The sequence below is a fragment of the Odontesthes bonariensis genome, chromosome 24 (assembly GCF_027942865.1).
Source record: "Odontesthes bonariensis isolate fOdoBon6 chromosome 24, fOdoBon6.hap1, whole genome shotgun sequence".
Taxonomy (NCBI): domain Eukaryota; kingdom Metazoa; phylum Chordata; class Actinopteri; order Atheriniformes; family Atherinopsidae; genus Odontesthes; species Odontesthes bonariensis.
Window position 1 is genome coordinate 14,539,279 of NC_134529.1, and position 19,516 is coordinate 14,558,794.

At 38.7% G+C, this 19,516-nt stretch overlaps 1 protein-coding gene across 1 annotated transcript in view; it reads left to right on the forward strand.

Moving 5' to 3' along the window:
• The first annotated feature begins 6,770 nt into the window (after positions 1-6,770).
• The window catches only part of kcnk2b (potassium channel, subfamily K, member 2b), a 28,366-nt gene continuing 15,620 nt past the window's right edge, over positions 6,771-19,516 (forward strand). The window contains exons 1-3 of the mRNA XM_075459350.1: positions 6,771-7,172; positions 10,659-10,972; positions 18,376-18,493. Coding sequence (XP_075315465.1) covers position 7,172; positions 10,659-10,972; positions 18,376-18,493 — 433 coding nt within the window. The 5' untranslated portion in view covers positions 6,771-7,171. The remainder of the gene's footprint in view (positions 7,173-10,658; positions 10,973-18,375; positions 18,494-19,516) is intronic.

A 19,516-nucleotide genomic window follows, 5' to 3' on the forward strand; every position in this document is an offset into this window, starting at 1 on the left:
ATGTACCGTTCTTAATGATGTCTGTGTGACATAGTCAGCGTGAGCATTTCACAAATATTTAACTTATTGTATTTTCTTTGCATACTAACTGAACCTAAAAAAAAGTACCCATTTGGGATGTAAATCATATTTGTTTTTACAGATCTAAAGTGCAAAAACAAACATGTCGTCCAAAATGTTCTCCCCCTCAGGTCTGTTGTGTTACCACAAGCAGCAGTTAATCCTGGCAGATGGAAAGTCAACACAGACCGAGCCCAAGTACATCAGCAACTGTGTCAGTTGCACTTCTCTGTTGTTGCAGACGTACAATCAAGTAACGATGGACATTGATTCACCTGCTTACATTTCTCCCGCTCAGACCAGCATCAAGGCAAGGCAAGGCAAGTTTATTTGTATAGCACAGTTCAACTACTGTGGTGATTCAAAGTGCTTTACAGATACATTAAAACAGTAGAAATAAAAAGCACGATTTAAATTTTAAACAAAAAAGAAAGAAATAAGAGATAGAATCAGATAAAATCAGTAGTTAAAATGTGATTAAGTTTTGAAACTCAAGCTTCAGATTTGGAGCTTTATTCAAATGCAGCTGAAAATAGGTGTGTCTTCAACCTGGACTTAAACACACTGAGTGTTTCAGCTGATCTGAGGCTTTCCGGGAGTTTGTTCCAGACATGTGGAGCATAGAAGCTGAATGCAGCTCCTCCATGTCTGGTTCTGACTCTGGGAACTGATAGAAGACCGGATCCAGATGACCTGAGGGGTCTGGAAGGTTCATACTATACTGGGTAAGGAGGTCATTGATGTATTTTGGTCCTCGACCATTCAGAGCTTTATAGACCAGCATCAGAACTTTAAAGTCTATCCTCTGATCGACACTGCCAAGCAAGCTCTTTATTAGTAATGGGCATCAAGCAGATATGTGACTCTGCACCACTGTGGCACAATCAGTTGACATTGTGTAAGAAAATTTTTATTTCATGTTCCTTATGTCATTCTGCACACAGTTAGTAACGGGCAAAGGGCTGAGTAGTAGTAAGTAGTAAATAAATCCTGATTGCTCTTTGTTGAATGCAGTGAAGCAGAATGAAAGAAATCATGATTCCATTTCACTGATTTTTGCTTCAGTGAGAAACTGGCAGCTGTTCACAAACACAAAAATAAAGATGTGCTGTTTTTACAAAAAAAAAACCTTATTTACATTTTGTGGTACTGCACATGCAGTATGCATTTCAAAGGAAAACATTTTGACAGTTGTTGCTCAAACTTTTAGAATCCAAAATTCTGCATGAAAAAGGAACCACAAAGTCTTTAAATATCATGAAAATCAAAGCAGTGACTGAAAGTCATTTTTAGTTTTGGGATCCATTAGAAATTAAAAGCATCTCTATGGGATCATCAGTTTTCATATATTTGGTATTTGAGCCTTATCACATTTAAGGGCCAAACATTGGAAAGCACACTGTTCCTCCCGTTTGTTTGTTTGTTGCTTGCTCCTCTCAACACTCAAGACTACGCACAGAAATATCTCAGACTCTTCCATGGGGGAAAGTCGGAAGTCATTTTGCATGTGCACGAATCTGATATCTTTTATACTTTGAGATTTTTTTTCTCACATATTTATGCTTTTTAAATGGGGTTCTTTTTGATAATTGCAAAAGAGCCAACTCAGGAGGAAAGTCTAATGCTTGTACCTACAGTGTAAATTCTCACTAATAGCAATTTAAAATGCTTATAAATCTTTATTACAGAATACAATTAACATTTGGCATCTAGTCTTTGATCACATCACATTATACAAACATGTATTTTCATTGAGAGAATTTCTGCCTGTAGCCTACAGGTGGATGCTGGGGTGGTGGAGGGCTGACAAGAAAAAGCAGGCAAAGTGGAGCGGGCGGCAGCAGAAGTATGTGGTGGAAAGCTAGGAATCATTGTAATTATTAGAATTAGTTATTTTTCATGCCCACTTTATCCTGTTCTGGATCACGGGGATCATGGGACAAGAGGATGTGACACCAAGATTTGACAAAAAAAAACAACTCTTGAATGATGAACAACATTTCCCTGAACTTTTTCACTTTCAATTGGAGATGGAGCTACTATTTGCAAACTTACTCAAATCCAAAGACAATTCTTCAAACTGCATTGCTTTAGCAATGCATTTTAAAATCATAGAGGGACTGAACTTCCTCAAGTACTAATTTAGCTTCTTATTACATGAATCAACCATGTAAAGACAGATCTAACTGTATTCAAATCATAGCCTCATTCAATGCAACTTGCAAAATTCTCTCTTTTTCAAGTTGTTTTAGAGAAGCTTTCCAACATTTACAGTGTACCCATGTACATTAAGCTATATTCAAGACACTTTTCAGGGGATGCACTTGGCTGTAATAGAGCTTTTACCATGAGTGGCTGTATCTTTCATCACAGTGATTTTTTACTTTTATGATTCTTCGTAGCACAAAGTCTCATAAGCTCTCAGAATTTTAACTGGACAATGCTGACTTAATTACAGATGAAACCTTGATATGAAACCAGTTATTTCATACTCAGTAAAGGCCCTGCTACTGATAAACTGCTGATGATTTTCTGCAGAACTGGGAAAGTGCAACCTCGGTAGAAATGATTCGCTTAGATTCAGCAGGACTGGGGGTAGAAGTGTAACTCATTTTTCCACCATTGCATCCCCTGAGTCTTTACAATGCAAGCTTGCAGACGATGTATGATACACAGTAGGCATAATGAGGTAAGACAATATGAAACTTTAAGCATTTTTGTTTGCTGATGTTGTGGATAATCTGCTTCCTGGGTTTTCCTGCTCCTGTCAGATTTTGACAAGAAATTGTCCAGTGTTTTTATATGGGTTGCATAGGTTGAGAATATAAGCCTATCAAAATCCGCCTTGAACCATCTGCTCCTACATTTTTCACATACTGTAAGCACTGGAAAATTGACTTGCCACAAAATGATCAATGCTGTAACAATGAGCCCAGCATATTCAAAACATGCCATATAATGCAATGTAAGCAATAAAAAATATATTCATTCTCTGATAAAAGTTAAAGCCATAAACACTAAAAAAAATGAATCCAGTTAAGATCCAATCTCTGTGAGGAACCATTCTGTGAGCACCTTGAGTAAAACAGGTCAGGGGTGAACTCTAAATTGGCTCACTACGCCATTATCATTTTGCTGTGCCATTAGCAGAGATAACCACTGTGATATGGCCCATTAACGTAACAATGTCCCCCATAACAAGATTACGTTCTGATCAGTACCATGAAACAGAAAACCATATGTTCCCATCACAGGTGCTGCTGTGGTTGGGAGAAGCAATCAGCAAATTAGAACAAGAGATGCTGGAGGTTGTTCTTCATGAGGAGACTCCCAATTAAAGAAAAAGAGCCAAATCTTTCTTTCAAATAGGTATACTGCGTATATCTGAATGCTTTTCTTCAGTGAGACTTGTTACTTTGGCTCAAGGCTAATCATTTGCGTGGTAAAAATATAAAGACAAAGACAGAGACTCGGGCAGCAGCAGAGCAGGTGATCCAAGAATTTCAGGTGAGCAGCCTAAAGGCAAAAGAACTGCAGGCAAAGGCAGAACCTTAAATCTCCAGCAGGAGAGAGTTGGGTGGGTGTTTGGAGGAGTCAATAGAGGGGCAGCCCAGCCAGCCGTGGAGGGAGCTTGGGTTTGGTGTTGGGAGGCACTGGAAGAGGGTTCGGGTTCGGTATCCAAAGGGCTTTGTGCCTATCAACACTCTCGTCTTTCTTTACCCTTATTGTGTGGACTGCTTTAGACATAGCAGGGCAATATCCTGACGTTTAAAAGATTACACAATTTGTCTACTAATTTGATGAATGAAGTAAGAAGTAGATGTTTAGACTGTGTCTATTTTACATACAGTCTATGATGAAACACAGTCTATGCAATTACAGCATAATCATGACATAACCATGACAACATCTCTACTTGATCTCCTCAGGGCACCATAGCAATATCATTTGATGTGAGACAGGAGCCATGATATAAGTGGGGAAAAAAGTAGGACTGAGAATTCATTAAAGCTGCATGAAAAATCGAAATCTGTTGTTTTCAACTGTGTGTTCACAGAGAAAAGAGAGAATTTGGAAACAGGTAAAACTAAGACTTGAAACTGACCACAGAAATAATTTATTGTTATACAACCAATGCATCAAAATGCAGACCACATCAGTCCCAAACATCATTGGATTTTAATCAGGACTTGGTGGTCAATATCTTAAATAATAAAGTGGGCTCATAATGTTCTGAAGCCTGTATATAAGGCTTAGGCTTCCTACAAAACTCACCTGCTATTCTTTGCACATATGACTGTTGACTGAATGCTTCAGATTCAAAGCCATTCGGGAAAATATGGAGACAGACAGCAAAAGAGAGGAAATAGGAAATAAGGAACACAGTTATTATTGTGGATGAAAGCATTTTAAGAGGTGCAACACAAACTGTCTGTGTGTTCTTCAATTTTTGCTTTTTCATTTTCCCTTTCAAAGGAGGCTTTTTTTCTCTCTCAGCAAACTCAGCAACTGCAAGACTAATGTCATCAAAAACAGGCCTTAATATTTGTGCCGTCTTTGTGGCTTTGGATAAATAATCCTTATTTTGTGCTGCTGTGAATCTTGTGTGCCTGTGTGTTGTAAGCAGCCACGGATCTACAGAATATGAGAGTGACAAATAAAGGCCGAGCAGCAGAATCCAAGAAAAACAGGAGGAAATCCAACAGTTATCAAAGCCAACGGATTCTGACTCCAAAAAAACTCCTTGATAAATAAATTCCAGAATGAGAGCAGCTATGGAGAGACAGCATAGCTACACAAGTCCTACCATGTGATTAGTAGTAGTGCTTCATGTGACTGTAACACATGATAATTATGTTGTGGTCACATGTATGCACAGTTTCTTTCTGTCTGGTATACTGTACATCCTCAAGGACAAAAAATGTTCTTTTTGTATTTATGCAAAGATCACATAGGTATGCCAAGCCAAATGACTGGTGAGATCATAAACAGTGCACACTGTCTCATTAACTCAGCTATATTCAGTTAACTGTGCTTCAGAGTGTGCGGCCCTGTGCCCTGAGGTCTCCTTCCACCTACTGATAAGCTGGCTGTCACCTCAAGGTGAGACATGGCCCTGTGTTAAGGAGACAAAGTTTAAGTTATTGTCTTAACAAGGACAATGCTCTCTATTTTCTCCCTCAAAAAACTGTCCTTGAGACAAGTGATGAAAGCACAGGAGTATGCAGGCTTCTGATCAGTTAGGAAAATGCCAGTATGCTCTCCAAGGCACTTTCGAGTAAAAAAGGATGACATAAAAATGTAGAGTATTCTTTGGTCTTTTTATGGCAGCATCTGTCAGTGTACATTTGAGCAAAGTGCCACCAAGGAAAACACAGACTTTCAAAGCTTTAGAAATACTCTGACTCCTCAAAGCCTGGCCCAACAATCAGCAGCATAATGCTTCTCTGCATTGCGGGAATCACTGAATTATTTGATGACCTACGCCTAAAAAATAGTGGAAGGCTACAACAATATGGTAAAGGATTTTCAGGTAGCCTTCTCCACAGCATGATATTCTTAAGGAAGGAATTTAGGCCTGGAGGACTTAAGAAAACGTTCTATAATACCTTGTAGCAATGCTAGAACAGTCAATAAAATAAGTCTTTTAGGAAAATTGACCTGAATTTAAAGTGGTGGTGCGCTTCCTCTGTGCGGAAACCCCCTCACAAACAACACCATCAGATGAAAACCTCCTCTGCATCCTCAGTATCAGAAGTTTGCAAATAAATATTTAAAAAATGCATGGTGCTTTTTTTTTAAATAAACCCCGTGGAGTGATAAGATTAAAACAGATTTCTTTTTTCATGGCACCCATACAGGTCTGTGTTTGTAGAAAAATAAAATGATGCCAAGTTTCATGAAAAGAACACCTCTCCAACTGTTAAAAACGGGGGTGGTTTGATCATGCTTTGAAGCCCCCGACACAAGAAACATTTCACCAGCAGAGGGGACAGTGGATTCATTTATATACCAGGAAATTGTTAAAATAAGAAAATAAAGCATCTTCAATGAAGCTAAAGAAGAGGAGAGGATGTTTCTCATTCACTAATCACCTTAAAGATCCACAATGGGCTGCAAGCTGAATGTGTTGTCCTGACAGTCTCCCTGACCTAAAAGTCATCGAAAATCCGTGCATAGACCTCAAAAGAGCAGGGCATTCAAGGCAGGCAAAACATTAAGATAATAAGAAGACTTTTAGCTGCTACAAAAAGAATGAACAAGCTCTCTTACTTGCCAGGTAAGGTATTAGTCTAACTATGTAAAGGTGCGTAAACTTTTACTTCTGACCCTTTTTTTTGTGGAACTCTAAAAGATGAGGGAAAAGATCATTTTCAACAGATCATTAGCAAAATGTTTCACCTTTAGCTTTATGTTCACAATCAAATCATTTTTGAAGGGGGCTAAACATTTTCATGCCTCTATTCAGTCAGATTTTTGTTCTGGCAGTATCGCTGAAATGAGAAACAATAGTTGCTTGTAGTCGTAATTTATAACCAGGCTGAACAAATAATGATTGTGAGTTACAGCTGTTTGCCACAATCCCCATCTTAAGTGCACTGGAAGGAAGCCCTCCAACCTGTATGTCTATAGACTGTTCCGTGAAATATCGCTGCGTTAAAAGCCTTGTGTTGAGCTGCAGCTTCTCTCTCTCTCCTCCGACACGAGCGCGCGCAGTCCACACATCGCCCCAACAGAGCGCAGTGCAGCGCATTCAGAGCTGTCTCACACTGATGAAGTGCCTCTGCCTCTGCGTCCTTCCGTAGCACCGCGCCGGACACAGTGTATCCAAACACCTGGATGGAGTCCATGGATGCGACTTGCTCCCCCTGTTCCTTTCACGCTCCGTCTTAGCGCGTGTTTTCTTTGGAACGCCATGTCCTGGATGTATTTTCTCCGGAGACTTTGAAGCGGAGGGGAAGCGCGGCTCGCCCCAAACCATGTGGAGAGTGGATAGGTCTTCTGGTGGGAGCCCAGGAGGCAGAGATTGACTCCAATATGACAGCATTAATGGCGCTTTCGTGTGAAAGAATAGCCTTTTAGGAAACAGAGAGAGACGAGATGGTAGAGAAGTAAGTAGGCGGACAACAAGTTGGTGGTTATGTACTCGGCATGACTTGTATTAAACTGCTGTCAAGTTTCCTTTTACGATTGTGCAGGTTTTAAAGCTACAAAACAGTAAATATTGATCATTCTAATTATAAATGACATGTGAGTGAAATGTGGCCTCTTTTTATTTCAGCCGCATTGGCTCATTTAAAATATATATATATATATATTATATTTATTATTGTCATTATTATAAATTCATTCGAAAAGGTGCAATATTTTAGCTGTCTATGTGAGCCTTGGGTTCAATTCAGTTTAGAAAATTGCATACAGACGTAAAAATAACGGAAATGCTCAGCTCAGTTATGTAACTCTGCAATGAACGTGGTCTCCGAGCCTTTAAAACAGAAATTCGTTTTTGAGTGAGTGCTCTCCACAAGTTGTTTCTGTGAAATACTGGCCAGTAAGAGGTCTAAGACCTCTTGGGGTGGTTATGTAATTACATCATAGGGTAGGAGCAAGCTGTTGGGGGAACAGGGCTGTGACAAATAGAGTTGCATTTTTTATGAGTTTTATCCATTTAGTTGCTGTTGCCACACATTACTGTGAAACCCAAAGCAATGAAAAATCATTAGTTGCAGTCCTGCTTGGAGATTTTTGCATGTCTATTTACTGCTATCCACAACAGAATTACACATGTGTAACTGGCTTTGATGCCTTAATTCACCTACTTATTTTCATCACATCCACTGAACAAATGTAATCCTCTATTTTAAGACAGCCTAACTGAGATTAATCCAGTTAAACTGAGGAGTCTGTATCAGCTGAGAGGATACAGAATAGGGAGATAAAAGCTTGCTGATGTTGGGAAATTGTTGCAGATCACTGGAGCTTGTAAGAGTGGTGCTGCTCTACTGGTTTAAAAAAATTTATATTCATATAAATTAAAAATAGTTTAGGCCATAATAAGGGCTGAGTTCATGTTTTCGAAACGCTTGACACTGTTTCTCTTCTCACACTGATTGTGCATCAGTGTAACCAAAACACCTCAAACCTGAGGATCAACTTGTTCCAGAGCACCGAAAACAATTGGAATACAATATGTATCAATGTTACCTCCGACTAAAGTAAGATGGTTCAAGTGATGCAATTTAAAAAGAAGTAAGCCTGCAGTCCATTCATTCCTATGAGAATTTTTGTGATCACTAACTTTTTTCAGAGGGGACACACAGCGTGCCAGGAAGCTCAATTCAATTCAGTTTATAGCGCCAAATCACAACAAATGTCATCTCAAGGTACTTCAATGATACACTCCAGGAAGTCCATGAAGTTAGGAAACAACCTGGCTGAACGGCTAACGAGGTATTCGCGTGGCTATTACTCACTGATCTAACTTTCTGAAATACTTTCGTAAGTGAAAAGTTACAACTGCATTGAGTGCTAACACTGATATGGAACTGATGGGTAGTTAGATGTGTAAGGTTGAGACTGCACGCTGGTCATAAGTTTTTTTTAACTCAGCTTGGTCTCAAAGAAAAATGTGAAATAGTCACGTAACATATTAATTTATGCCCCACAACATGAGTTCCAAAGTAATGTATTTCAGTAGGACTTCTGGTTTGTGCAGCATGGGTCTTTGGCTAAGGAGACCGGACTTAGCAACCAGTAATCCAGTTAATGAATATTGTGAGGCAGTACTTTACATTTATTAAAGTGTCTGTAACACAGGCCAGGATATTTTCCAAACATGGACCAAGTACTTTTTGATGCCTAACTTCAACTGAGTTGTTTGTAAGGCATAAACAATGGAGGCAGAAAATGTTGATCAGAGTAAAGTTCATTTGAAACATCTGTTGACTGGGAGAGAGTCAAGCTCAGCTGTTTGGCTTGACAGTCATGTGTGTGTAGCTCCATCCCCCAACCCCTCCAACCTCCAAATTTGTCACTTCTCAAAGGTAGGGTAGGAGATCCTGGATTTTGAGTCCAGCGAAGCTGCATTTTGAAAATACACAGGTAAAAAGTCCCAACCCTTTTCTTCACTTTCCCCCCGAAGGCACGCCTCTAGAGTACATGAACGCGCACGAGCACGAAGGTGCACGAGCGCTGTTCTGACAGCAAGCATCGATCGTTGCCGTATTTAGTATTTAGTATATGATAACTATATGTTTAATAATGCTAGGTGCTAGCCAAGCTGGTTCTAGTTTAGCTTCCTGCCAAGCTTCTGGACGAGTAATTCGTTCACGGAGCAGGGTACGCGCACAGGGGGAAGGAGGGGGAGGGAGGAGCAGATTGCAGTTTGATAGACGGCATCAGAATCCAATCATTGTGAACGGACCTTTTTCCTAGATTGTACGTTCTAGAGGCCACTAAAACTTTTCATATTTGTGTCAAAACTTTTAATTAATTGGTTGCAATGGGGGTGTGAAGAGTATTTCAAGCGATATGTAAAAAAATGTTCCAGAAAAAGATCCCCTACCCCGCCTTTAACTTGGAAACAATAGTTGTACTAACAGTCCTACTGTTACAGATAGCCTACAAAGATGAGAGTAAATGTGGCATCATTTCCTCTCTTCAAAGCAAATTTTCAGTATTCAGTAAGAGAAAATGCTGCATGTTCTCTTTTTATTTATTTTTTTATTTTTTTATTGTAACCCAAATGGATGTGTGAGTTTGCAGTCTAGCTATGTTACATTTTCTACCTCCATAAGGAAATAAACTCCTCTATGGAATGCAGAGGAAGGTGGTGGGAGCAGTGACACCATCATGGGAAGGGCTGTAAATCACGTTGTAAACTTGCTTGTCCCAATTCCTCACTTGCTACAAGCACTTTAAGTATTGAAAATAACTTCTCAGCATGACATGTCTCAATTCAAGGTTTGGGGTATTTTTTTTTAATGATTTTTGGTTTAGAATACAAATCCAAGATCCACAGCAGTGTGTTAACAGGCAAAGTGTTTATGTAAGCACAACAAAAAAGGGATTGAAAGAATTTTGTGTCAAACAGTGAAAGATGGATCATTGCTTAGTTCAAGTTTAACTGTTGTGCTGACTGTGTGAGTTTTTAAAAAGTTTTGCAATTGTACAAAAAGAAAGAAAAAAGGGTAATGTCGAATATCCCTGAGGAGTAATCACTTGCAGTTTAAAGATTGGAGATTAAAACATTCATTTTCAAAATTAGGTCTGCTCTGGAACACTTTATATTCCTTAATGGCCATGCACTCAACAACATAAATTATTAGCAATATTCAGAAACTTTTATAGAGGCTGTTTGGAAATGTTTTCTCATCTTACCAATGAATTCATTTGAATTCACTATCACAATAGAGAGTGTACACAAATGAATTAGTCAAGCAGCACAAAAATAGTTGATAGGTATTTTGTTAATAGTTCAAATCATATTTTAGATCCTGAAATGTCATTCATACATTGTCCACTCACAGCTTTCTCAGTATATAGATCTGCAGATGATGTGGTAGATTGATAAATATTAATTAGTTCCATTCTTCCAGTGGCCGCACCTGACCTTCTGGACCCAAAGGCTGCCGTCCACAACTCCAAGCCCCGCCTGTCATTCTCAGCCAAGCCAGTAGTGCTCAACACTCCGGAGGATGAGTGCGACACCCGAACTACTGTCATGAGGTGGAAAACTGTGTCCGCCATCTTTTTCCTGGTGGTGCTGTACCTCATCATTGGGGCGACAGTGTTCAAAGCTCTGGAGCAGCCTCGTGAGAGCTCCCAGAAACTGGCCATTCTTGCAGAAAAACTGGAGTTCCTGGCCATTCACCCCTGCGTTAACTCTTCTGAGCTGGAAGATCTGGTGAAGGTGGGTGGGAGCATTTGCTCATTTTCATTGCTCAAATATTTTGTCTTATTCAGGACTTAATGACTGACTAAATGTACTTCATTTTGCCAGAAAAGGAGGGTGTTGTTTACATTTGTGCAGTTTTACATCTTGATAATAACCTTAAAGACAAAAGACCTTTGCTGATTGTTGTCATTGTAGCGATGAAGCTATAGGATTTCCTAATCTTTACGGAGTTCTAGTTTATACTCAAGCCATTAACTTTCATTAAACTTAACCAAGTTTGTCACATTATTACAACAGATTTATCTTTCATTGTGGATTGTAATCAATTTAAAAGGCATACATAATGATGATATCTTTGCTAAAGGGATGCAAATAAGAAGTTTTGCTTCTATGTGTCAGTGTGAACCTTAGTTACCAACAAAATAACAAAAACATTCAGATTTTACATCAAAAGTAATTTTGTACATTTTCAGTTTGCTCTTTTTTTTGTACGTTTTGTGCAGTTCATTTTTCATTCTCATTTTATTTTTCATTTTTTTTACGTACTTGTTTTTTTTTTCTAAAGATTTTCCTCTGCATTTGTTCTTTCCTTTTACTGCTATAACACTGCAGATTTCCCCACAGATGGACTAATGAAGGATTATTCTGTCATATTATCTTTTTAAACCCGTCCAGTATTGGCTACATGTTTTTTTTTGGCCTGGCCCAGACAGGCTGAGCTAAAATCTGTTTTAATGGGAAGATGGCCAAACACATTTTGTCAGAGCAAGTAAAACACGAGCCCTCATTTTCCTCTGAGTCCCTCACACTGTTAGAGGATGCTGGCTCTGCTGCAGATGTGGTGCTAATCACAAGCTGCAGTTTTAGGCTACCAACCAGGTGTAGTTCAAAGTACTGGGAGCTCATTTTCATAACCTACATAATAGGTGCCACACAGATGTCCATCATAGTGTAATAAGTATCAATTTTATTTGGCAAAGAAAAAAAGACTTTAAAGATGAGGATCAAGATTGATTTTTTTTTTTTTTCAATCTCCAACATGAAATATTACCAACAATCATATCACTCAAAGGCTCGAACGTGGGGCCCCTCAAGAACCTTGATCCCGTGAGCATGTGCATTGCCGATCCATTTAGTCTTTCATCCACGCTACATGATGCTGCAACAAATCAAGTTTGGGAATATTCAGCTGAATACAAGTCAAACAGAAATCATGCTGCGAATGTCGTTCAAATTCAAGAAAGCTTTAGAAATATCAGTAAAGAGCAATAAGCCTCCTAATAAAAGACTGAGGTTATCGCTCCTCTTTTATAGATCAGTTGATCTCACCACTGAACTTGTCAGTACTGATGAAAAATGTCCCCTCCTGGGAAATTTAGCTGGCATATTGCATGTGTGGACGATGATTACATCCCTCATGATCCAGAGCTGAAAGGTCCTTAAATTTTATGGATAACTTTTACAGCATTGTCACTGTAGGTAATAATGATCTTCAGACTTACTCATTAACTGTAAAACAAACTAAGTATTACCACAGAATATACACGGCAATGGCAAAAGTACTTATTATAGCATGGAAAGGAAGTTCAAGTTGCATTTATTTCACATAGAACAGCACCTCAAGTTGAATGATACTGTTAATGTCCCCCTTTGTGTAAGTTTGAGGATATGAATGAACCCATGAGAACCATCAGCTTTAAAAATATTTAAATTTTTAGGATTATGTCAACTCTTATAATTAATTCTATTTCCAGGAGACACACTCATATTCAAAGTGTTGCATTATTCCTTATTGCAGGCATCAGTGTGCTTTCTGATGTGGATGGAGGCGCGTCTTCTTTTCGTAACACTTGGAGGATTTTCATTGTATCGTTATTTTTTCTCCCTGAACCACCAAGTTTCCCACTGCGGTACTTCATAATGAATTATCTCGAAGTGTAATTAATTCCTGTTCATCTTTATCAGACAGAAAATGCATTTATAGGAAGTGTAACTTGGACTCTTCCCAGCATGTTTTCATCAGTGCCGTCACACGGGAAGTATGCAGTAATTATAAATGATTAGGTTTGAATTATCCTTCGACTGTCCTTTGTTTGGATTTTATAGAAATAATGCGGCAGCTTGGGATGGTAAAATTATTAATATTTTATTTAGCTTTGTTCGTAGTTTTTTCATGGTGAAGGCTCTTTTCTTACTGGTGTCCCACCGGGTAGGCAGTTTAAAATTTATAGTATAGTATCTGACATTATTCAAATGTTTCCTTACAGACAGATTTATTACTGAACATTGTTTTATGCCTGCCACCCCTGTGTATATTAGATTATGTTTTTAATAAAAGGGGCTGGTTATGCGTGGCAGTTACTTGGACTTCAAGCTTGTATTGAAACGTACTGATGATGGTTTCTGTCCTGTGAACATCAATCTCTCCAACTGACCGTTAGATAAAAGAAGAGTGAAATGTTGGATTCTGGGCATGTGAAAAGCCTTTTCAGTCCCACAACCCTTTCATTAATCTTACATGAAGGATACATACATGAAATTATTTTTGAAAGTATATGGAAGCATTACTTAAATCAGCAAACAGAAGCAGCAGTTGATTCTTTAGCTAGTAAAGTGCTCCTTTTAAAAGCACCACAGAGGATTGGAATCAAGGCTATTAAGCTGAGGGCTGAAGTCTAATGACTTTAGTAACCTCTGAAGACATTTATTGAACTTAATGTTTAGTCATCAAATACTAAAAGTGACAGCTGTAACCTAAACAAAAGAGCATTGCAGAGCCTTAGTTCTTACGGGCTTCTGCTGTAGCTCAGTTTATATATCCCAAAGCTGTACTTGAAAGAATTAAAGCAAGTCTTATAAGTAGAAAAAGAAACTCCAAAGTAATATATGAGAAATTTGAGGAAAAAATGGTAAAATATCATAAACTTCTGAGTTACAAATGCTTGTGAACCTCTAGGTTTAGTAGTTCTTCTGTGTGAGTGAGGTGTTTTCAATCAATTGGATGACTGGTGTGTGTGTGTTTTAAAAAAAACAAAAAACAAACAGGAATCTGTTAAAGCCCGATCTTTAGAATGCATTTTACAGAAGTGTATCGAGGGAGGAAAAAAAAGATTTGAGAACTTCTCAGAGGGGAGTCGACCAAAAGATAACAAAGGCAAGTCATGGAATAGCCTGTGAGGGCACACATGAACCTAGGGACATTTGTTTATTTAACAACCAAAGACCTCTCTGTGATGGGTGACAGAATAAGAACCCAGACACTGGACAACAGGCAGGTAAAATCCAACAAGCAAGTTTGTTAGCAAAAGCAGGGGTTAAAATCAGGAAATTAGAACTACAGAAATCTGTGAGTGTACACAGAGTGGGTGATGACTGATAACAATCAGGTGTGAGTGACAAGGACAAAATAGTGGGTTTATCAGCTAAACTCAAAATAGGTGTGAAGAAAATACAGGGACCAGCAGTAACAGATATGAGCAGGGATGAAAAACGGACTAAAATCAGAGAAAACAGACCTTTTAAAAAAATCAAACCGACCACTGCTTTCTAGAAACAACGTTGGGGCCTCTGCCATTCTGAAGATCATGTGGGAAACCCAGAGGGCTTTAGCACTCTGAACACTGAAAGCAAAGGGTCACAGTACATAACACTCCTCGCCAGCTGCTTACATTTGCTCAGAGATTCAGACTGGCACTCAGAGTTCGATCTGGTGTGACAGCCTTGGAACCATAAGAAACCCCCTCTAGATTTCATGCCATTTCAATCTTTTTATCTTTTGTGAACAATATAAATGACTCCTGTGATTATCAAAAGAAAATCCAATTAATCCTGGCTTACTCGTTGACATGGCTTTGATTGCGTTTTAGATTGTCTGTCGTTTCGGTATATTTATATTGATGTTGTGTTTACATGTGCTATATGGAAAGACTGAAAGACTGAATACAGCTTACCTTAGAGCATCTTAGTCCTCGGGCTCCAAAACAAACCGTCAAAGAACCTCAATTGCATATTAGATCAATAATTTACCTTAAGAAGTGGATATTTACAACTTTTTTTTTTTTTTACAGTTTTTCTTAAAACAATCCTTATTTTGACTAACCACACTGACCAAACAGAAGTCGTGCATTTTGTAGTTTTGATGAGACCACAGTCCAATCAAACAGCTCTGACCGTTTTTGCGAGTTGTGCAACTTTCCAAGTCACTAACTCTCCTCTGGCGATTTATGGCACACATCTTCAACACAGGTGTCAAGCACTCACTTTTACTGCATAATGTATGCAAACATACAAGCACAATTGCAGGCTCCCACTCGTCAAAAGCCAGTCAGCAGAGGCTTTAGGAGAAACCTGCTCGCGGAGGGATTAATTAAAATAGTGATATCAAGAAGCTCATACAATTCAGTCTCTGCTATTTATTTTAGCTCGCAGACTGTCAGTGTGGTCCTCACATTACCCTGTCTTAACTTATGTCAGCTTGCATGTAACAGCCAAATCCATGAAATAATGATGAGCCCATTTGGCTGGGAAACAAAGTGGCTGTCTGAGCCAAGCTGGATTGATTGTGTGATTTGCAAAATAAAGTTTTTGGAGGCACAGTGGACACGGTTTTACCTTTGAGTGCTCTACTTTGTTTTATTTGGAAATTGTTTTGGGATATAGAATAGTTAAAAAGCACTAAACTCTTCTTGGGTTTTCCACTGTGTATCACCATTTATTTTCTCTCTGAATACATTTTTAATCCTTTGTATTATGGTTGCCATGTTTGCTCTGACTTGTTTTTCCATGAAACTGCTTTCAGAAATTGATAGTGCCAGGTTGTGGCATTACGTCTTAGTCCTAATACGTCTCTTTTTTCTCTTCAATAAAGCTGCTCTTCTGTCATTTAGTCCAGCCTCACTGACTGAAATAAAAATATATAAAACACAGTGCCCCAAAATCATGGTCAAATCAGTTCAAAACAATGGGTACGGTAAATGAGAGCGAGTTTAAATGGTTTTCTTTCAATTAGAAGTGTATTCAGTTTGTTGTACCAAAAAAATTCAAGCCCAAGTCCTTCCTTGCTGAGCAGATATTGAGACAGTGTGCTCATTAAATATATTTTTTGGTATCAAGCTACAGATCACTGGCCAGTTATGTAAAACCTGATGTTTTGAAAGGATTAAGTTGTTTTTTTTACATGTAATGCCACTGTTTTTTCAACTTTCCATTGTGAATTAAACTCCCAGCACTACTGCGCCATTTCTTGTGGCTGAGTATTCAGCAAACAGTTGATGCAAGCAATAGATAACAATGAACCATATAAATGTATATATATATATATTTATTTATATAGTCATTTATTACTTGTGTGTTGTTGTTATACATCAGTGCCTGTTTGCTCAATTTTCAGCACACCAATTAGTCACTTCAGTTCTCACACACACTCTCCTTTACCCTCTCATCATACACCATCGTAGATTAATGAAAACTCACTGTCACTAATGATGATAAAGTATAGCAGCACCCTGACATCACAGCGACCATGAACTGTGGATGTGTGTTTGCGTGCGCTCGTGCATGTGCTGCCTATGAACATCATTATTGTTGTATAACTTCTCTGTTCCTGGAGTTCATTTAATACAAATAATGAACATTATTACATCTGTTGCTCCCTGCTGATAATAAACACTGTGCTTATTAGGTTGAACCGTGCACAAATTTGATGTTTTACTAAAACTGAAATCATAATAATTAGATAAAAAGATAAATAACTCGTCCACAAGGGGATAAACCCTTTAAAGTGTTCTTCTGTAATTTATCAGCATCGCTCTGCAGCAGTGCCTGCTGCTCCCCTGATGCCTCAAAGCCTTTCTCCTTCATAGGTTGCTGTAATGATTCTGTGGAGATCTTCAGAAGCACTTGTACCAAGAAACCTGCGGCAGTAAATTGCCCTGTTGTACCCAGTTGTCCAAGATGAGATTAGGTCGGTCCAGCCTACAGTTCAATGAAAAGTGATCAACCGAAAGGATGGAACTAAATTTATTGACGTACAAACAATCACTATACAAATTTTTGGTGATTATGTGGCTATGATATCATGATATCATCATAGTGTAGTGTGGCATGATGAAGGAGAGGGATGGAACCAAACCCCGGAGTGTAGATTCTAGTGGCGGATTTAAGATGTGGTGGGCTTGTGGTGAGGCTGCTTATTAGGCTCCAGGAAGATGTGGAGATAGGGAGGAGGTGGATTGTATGAGAGACAGTCTGAAGGAAGAATAACAGAACAGACGAAAGTCTTACAAGGACGGGAAGCACACCGATTAGCTCAAAAAAATAGTACAGAAGAAAAGCATTGGACCAGTGTTGGTATGTCAAAATTAAGGCTGAGGAAAGTTGGACGGCATGAGGAAGTGATGAAAAGCAATAGAGGAAAAGAGGATAAAAGCAGACGTGAGAGAAAGGCTGAACACATAACAAAGCTTCATTTTATGATGATAATGGTGAGCATGGATATATTTAAGAGAAAACTTTTGTTGCTCCACTATATTGTTGTTTAATGCTTTATTCATGTTCAAAATGTTATATATTTTGCCTTTAAATGTAAAAGTTTTAAAGCAAACTTGCAGTAATCTCAATCTTTTTTAAGTTTTATTTTGAGAATACTGTTAAGAAAAACTAAAAGGTCCCTTAACTCTGATGTGACAATGTTATAGTTGCTGAAACTTTGATGTGTGAATTATTAGGCCATACGAGTGTCTCAGATGCTTACATACAAGCACTAAAGTCAAAGTCAACTTTAATAGTGTTAATTTTCTAAATGTACTTTACACACAGAGGATTGAAATTGTGTTTCTCCCAGGCCCACATTAAGGTAACAATAATAAAAAATAAAAACAAAAATAAATAAAAAAAATACTTAATACAACAATATTTACCACTGAAGATTAACAAAGCATGTGATTGGTTTAATTATGTTTACATTTTGCTTCCCTTTTTGATGCCAGCCTCGTGTGTTCCATCTGGCCATGTTTACCGAGTTTGTATTTTGCCACCAGGGTTACGGCGGTCAGCAGCACTGACTGAGTTAAAATCAAGAACAAATTTCAGTCAAGGAATCATTGAAAGCAAGGATTTACACAGGATTAAGCACTGTGTATTTTTGATGCATGTTTAAGAGACTACATAGGTTGAAAGGTTTCTGTGAAGAGAACGGAAATTTGAAAAGTCACCTTTATGCATTTCAGTAAGTTGGCAGATGCTCTTCATCTTTTCTCAACTCTTAATTGGCTTCGGTTGGATGTTTACCTCAGCTGCCATCTATTCCCTATGAAAGCTGATGTGCCCCACCAATTTTATAGTTTCTCAGCCCGTATTGCACTAATATCCCTCTGAGCGACACTGCTTTGATGTGCAAACTTCTTCTCTTTTCGCTGCAGCAATTGGTTTCAGCAGTTCGAGCAGGAGTGAATCCATCAGGAAATGTTTCCAATCAGACGAGCCTCTGGGACCTCAGTTCCTCCTTTTTCTTTGCTGGGACTGTTATCACAACTATCGGTAAGACGTGCAATGATGACATTAAAAAGTGCATAAATGCCCATTCACTGATGTGCTGTGTGGGCAAAGTGAACAGTGGCAATGTAACCTCAAGATAAAATTGCAAGATCGCACAGAAAAATTTCCCCTCAACCAGCTCCTGTTTCAGATTACACCTCATTGCACCAGGACTTAGTGACGTTTTCTCGTACCACAGGTAACACAAGGACGAACCACCTCAGAGAACTAAAACTATTTTTGAGTAGGGCATTCATTTTTGCTTTATAAGAACAAAAATTGAATACAAAACCTAATCATAATAAAAACATGTTGTGCTATATCAGAAAGCAACAGCCTGAAACACCAACATGCTTCCCATCTCCTTTGCACCATTGGCTCTCTTTCTCTGTGTGTGTGTGTCAGCTGCAGCTGTTAGGTCTTACTAATCAGTAAAAGATGGACAGCTCACACAAGCACCCCCCCAACACACAAACACACACACATTCTGACAGCTCATCTGGCTCTTCCAATTGGACCTTGACAGATCACTGTGTCTGTTCAGTGGGCTGTTGGGCTTCATTTCACATATCTAGCACCCTGTCAAAGCTTACCCTCTAATTAAAAAATGAAATGCACTAAATAGTGATGAAGTGATTTCGATCTATGGTTGGTAGCTTAGTGTACTTGTTTTTCAGATGAATGGCTGCCTTGTTTAGACAGGGCATGATCTTGTTAAACGTTTTAGTACCGTAGTGTTCATGTAGCGCAAACCCATCACCAGCATCATTTCCAGATTGTGTTGCACTGGATCAGCTTGTGCTTGTTCTTCTGCTCATTAGGCATTGCAGAAACTGGCAACAGCACCCATGTACACATCCAAGCACCTTAACATATCAGCTGTCTGTTTGGTGGGCTGTTGCGCTCCATTTCATGTGTCAAGGCTTCTGTTGGAGCTCATTATGGAGTCGTGAAATCTTACAGTTATGTTGTAAAAAATGGGGTTAGTCCTCCACTAGCAAATGTGTCTGCTTTTGTCTGAGTTGT